This window comes from Mus pahari, chromosome 13, assembly GCF_900095145.1.
Source record: "Mus pahari chromosome 13, PAHARI_EIJ_v1.1, whole genome shotgun sequence".
NCBI lineage: Eukaryota > Metazoa > Chordata > Mammalia > Rodentia > Muridae > Mus > Mus pahari.
The window spans coordinates 95,588,138-95,592,592 of NC_034602.1; the positions used below are offsets into that span (position 1 = coordinate 95,588,138).

General features: G+C 43.7%; 1 protein-coding gene across 4 annotated transcripts in view; it reads right to left on the minus strand.

The window, feature by feature from the left end:
- Positions 1–768: 768 nt before the first annotated feature.
- Gfi1 (growth factor independent 1 transcriptional repressor) overlaps positions 769–4,455 on the minus strand; it is a 9,461-nt gene continuing 5,774 nt past the window's right edge. For all 4 annotated transcript variants that reach the window (XM_021210892.1, XM_021210889.1, XM_021210888.1 and 1 more), the window contains exons 6-7: positions 4,170–4,335; positions 769–2,004 (exon numbers count right to left, since the gene is read on the minus strand). In XM_021210892.1, the coding sequence (XP_021066551.1) occupies positions 1,826–2,004; positions 4,170–4,335 (345 nt within the window). In that variant the 3' untranslated portion in view covers positions 769–1,825. The remainder of the gene's footprint in view (positions 2,005–4,169; positions 4,336–4,455) is intronic.

Consider the following 4,455-nt stretch of genomic DNA (forward strand, 5'->3'; position numbering starts at 1 on the left):
CATTAGCCAGGTATAGTGGCACACACACTTAGGAGGTAGATAAAGCTTGATGAGTTCACTATATAGATATAGTGAGACCCTGTTTTTAAAAGGAAAGGAAGAAAGTTGATGATAGATAGATAGATAGATAGATAGATAGATAGATAGATAGATGATAGATAGATAGATAGATAGATAAGGGGCTGGAGAGCTATCTCGGCAGCTTAGAGTTGCTTCCTGCTCTTTCAGAGGACCTGTGTTTGGTTATTAGCACACATGTCTAGTAGCTTGTAACGGCTCAAAACTACTCCAGCCTTAGGAGATCCAATGCCCTCTCTAGCCTCTGTGGTTATGTGCACTCATGTGCACATATCCACAAACACAAATATGGACACATAATTAAATCTAACAAAAAAAATCTTTTTTAAAAAAAAAGATTTATTTATTATTATATGTAAGTACACTGTAGCTGTCTTCAGATGCACCAGAAGAGGGCGTCAGATCATGGTTGTGAGCCACCATGTGGTTGCTGGGATTTGAACTCAGGACCTTTTAAAGAGCAGTCGGTGCTCTTAACCACTGAGCCATCTCTCCAGCCCAAAATAAATCTTTTTAAAAGTTCTCAGGAATAAAAGAAGGAGAAAAATATGGAAACTGGAGAAATAGTGATTTACTCTGGTTTTCCTCTGCAGGTCTCCTGTCCTGGTGTATCCCCCAGGAAAAGAAAAAATAAGCAAAAACACCACTGGCCTTCCCACGAAATTCCTGGCCTGATGAAAGACAAGCTGCAATAATCTTAATACTTTATTAACTTAAAACAGCATTCTAATAAATATGATTATGCTAATACATAATGCACTCAAGAAGATTTAGGAACATCTACAACCCTCACAGGAAGAAATAAGTGGTTCCTAGATGATAAGGGCAGGAGCTGAGGCCATCGCCTTCACCCCACATCTACCAGCGCGGGCATCTAATAAAGTTCCACCTAACAATAAAAACTGGATTTACTCATGAATTTTAGAAATAATCTTCCAGTTCCTATTTGTTTACACTTGAAAAACTCCTTAAGTGTCAAAAAGAAGTCCAAATGTTTGTGTGACCTTCTTCAGAACTCCCTTGGAGGCACAGAACACAGGCTCCAGCTATGTTGAAGTCCAACTGATAGCTTTTGGGGTTTAGAGGCTCTGACTTTAATCTCTGGCTCTCCCATATCTAGCACAGTTCCTTACTCTGGTAACCTGTGGCCAATAATCACTGAGTAAATGAAGACCCTGTTCCCGGGAGCTGCTCCACAGTTGCACCCCCTCTGATGGCACCACGGGACCTGACTCCTTCTCATCACCAGGTCCACTTCTTCTTGTGGCAGGCTTGATGGTGCATCTGATGGTTTCAAAGGAATGAGGTTCCTTCCCTAAACCGGAGTCTGGTGGAGGACAAAGGAGTCAGCAGTCTCCCCAGAAGAGAAAATTAATGTTCATTCGTTCTCAAAGCATCGGTGGAGTTCAAAGCTTAATCATCTTTTAGCAGCTGCCCAGAGTTCTTTCTGGCCTGTGAGATGGCAGAAAAGGGAAGAACTGGGAGGTGCGAGATCTCATTTGATCCCCATCTTCAGCTGTAGGGAAGCCCAGAGCACAGAGGACTGCTGCTGCGGTTCCCACTCTGAGTTGACCTTAGAAATGGGAGTTCATCTCCTCCAGCAGCTCCAGGAAGGAAGGTGAAGGGGAATAACCATGATGAGCTTTGCACACTGGACTCGGGGCCTGAGAGGGGGCTGGAGGGAGGCGCAGGGAAGACATCCCTCACAGTAGTGTTATACAGCTGGTGTTGCGGACTGCCAGAGTACTCATTTGAGTCCATGCTGAGTCTCTCGGTGCCTCCTGAGGTCCACCTTCCTCTGGAAGCCCTTCCCACACAGGTCACAGCCAAAGGGCTTGAAACCTGTGTGCTTTCTGCTATGAGTGATGAGGTTGGAGCTCTGACTGAAGGCTTTGCCACACACCTGGCATTTGTGGGGCTTCTCACCTGCAAGGATGGAAGACCAAGGGCAGGAAGTATGAGCCTATGATAAAGCTGGGAGGGACCCGTTGCGACCCACATGCTCTTGCTAGCAGCTGGCTAAGACTGGGGAGTGATGGGTTGCAACACGAACCAACTCCTGGCCTGCAACTTGGTACCAGTAAGCCACGGGTGTACCAGGTGGAAGGGAGACTTTTTGAGTGGAGGCTCCCAGCCTAAGGTCTCAAACGGTTTCCTGCTAAACGGAAACTGAGCAAAGGCCACGTGCCCTCCCCAGCTGAATTCACCCCTGAGGACTAGCCTGCTGACTTTTAGAAGCGCAGGGCCCCCAGAGCAGATGTTCAGCAGGAGGTGGGAGGGGCTGTCCTACAGACCCTATGACTGCTTTCGTCAGAGGAAGTTTTCAAATCTGAGTTTCCAAGTGGGTGTTGTTTTGTGTGGCCACTGAAGCTGTCTTCCTTCTTGCTCTTGAAGAACACAGGTTTGTCCAATGTCTTATTTTTTTTTAAATCCACATTCGACCCACAAATAATTTCTTAAGGTTGTCTATTCTATCTTTTACTTCTTTCTTTCTTCCTTTGAGGTTTTAAACCACAGGATTCTTAATATGCCAACACTTCACAACAGAACAATAAATAACAGGCAAGGGGAAGAAAAAATTTAAAAGCAGGTAACAGGAAGAAAACCAACAGGTTTTTCTTTCCTGGTCTTGTGCTCTGGTTAAAATGTGAGGAAATGGCACACATTCCCAAATAATCCCCTCATGGCTCTCTGGTTGGTACCTGGCCTTATGGGATCAAACAAATAAACAACAACAAAGTGTCTGTTTGCTTGTTTCTAAAGAATTCCATCTCTCCTTGTGCTTAACATTTCTTGATAAAGACTCACTTCACAAAAATTACCCTGTCCCTCTAGAGTCAAATATGTTTGTGAAATGAATTCTAGCCAAGGTTTAATAAAATGCTTAAATAATTGTTTAATTAAATAAATGTTCAATAAAGACTTAAATGTGTCATTCAGTCAAGATTCTATTTGCATTTTGATAAGTTTCTCAAACAACTTATAAAGAGTGAATTACACGGAAATTTCAGACAAGGGGGCATGATTGAAATGAGGCTTTTTTCCCTGAGTTTTCTGATACAAATGTCTACACTGCTTATGAATATTTACAAACATTAATTGTGTGATCCTGGAAGGCACTGTGTTTTTTTAAATACAGGACCTTGCTATATAGTCCTAGTTGGCCTAGGACTCATTATGTAGTGGAGGTTAACCCCCATCTCACCTGTCTCTGCCTCCTGTGTGCCACTGTATCCAGCTGTGATTTGATTTAAAGAAATGTTCATAAAGTCAGAAGTTGTGGTCTCATATAACTGTCATGTTGACTGTTACAGGAAATGCTCTTAGGGGCAAGAGAATCACTTTAGTTGACAAGCACCTGACAGTAAGCCTGCACATCTGCTCCTGAAGTGTTAAAGAAGGCAGGCATCCCAGACTGGAAGCTAGAGAACTGAAATTTACTGAAACTGACTCACTGTCTGAGTAAAAGGATCCCAATTTACTGTATGGAGCAGCAGGAAAGGACCAAGGGAAATGAGCAATCTGAAACACTTGGGTGTTCTTAAAGCATTGTATAGTTAAAGAATTGTCACTGTTAGGGAACAAAATTGTTGGTGTTTCTAAAAGAATAACAAATGAATGGGAGTTTCCTCATTAACCACCTCCCACAGCTGTAAACCTCTACTACACAAGGAACAAGTCAAGACTATATGAATTTGAGAGCTCAGACCAACAAACCTGAACTTGAACCCTGTAATCCTGGATAAGTTCTGAGCCTTGACAGTTACTGTCTCCTGGAGTTGTCAGACACAGACTCAGCAGGAAACTTAGTAAAGTTTGCCTTTCTTTTCCTGCTCAAACAAAGGAAGCTCTTATAAAAATGAAGTGTAGTTGACACATATGAATACAGATATCTCTAGTAAACATTTACATTGACCCTCTGGGAGGGCTTGATGCAGCACAGCTGTTGACATAGAGGAAGATACTCCTTCAGACCCAAGGACAAACCAGGTTCACTCTGGGGGAGAACTTGTCTATCACTCATTGGAGTTAGAATATCAGAGGGGAGTCATGTCCTCCAAGCTTCTCCTCCAAGCCCAGGCTTAGCTCACCTGTGTGGATGAAGGTGTGTTTCTTCATATCTGACTTCTGGTGGAACCTTTTGCCACAGTACTGACAGGGATAGGGCCGGGTGTCCGAATGAATGAGCAGATGTGTGGACAGTGTGGATGACCTCTTGAAGCTCTTGCCACAGATCTTACAGTCAAAGCTGCGTTCCTGCAGAGCAGAGAGGAAGGGAGGAAGGAGAAATGTGTAGCTCCTTCAGCAGCCTCCTTGGCTGTTTCTTTCTCTCTCTCTCTCTCTCTCTCTCTCTCTCTCTCTCTCTCTCTCTCTCTC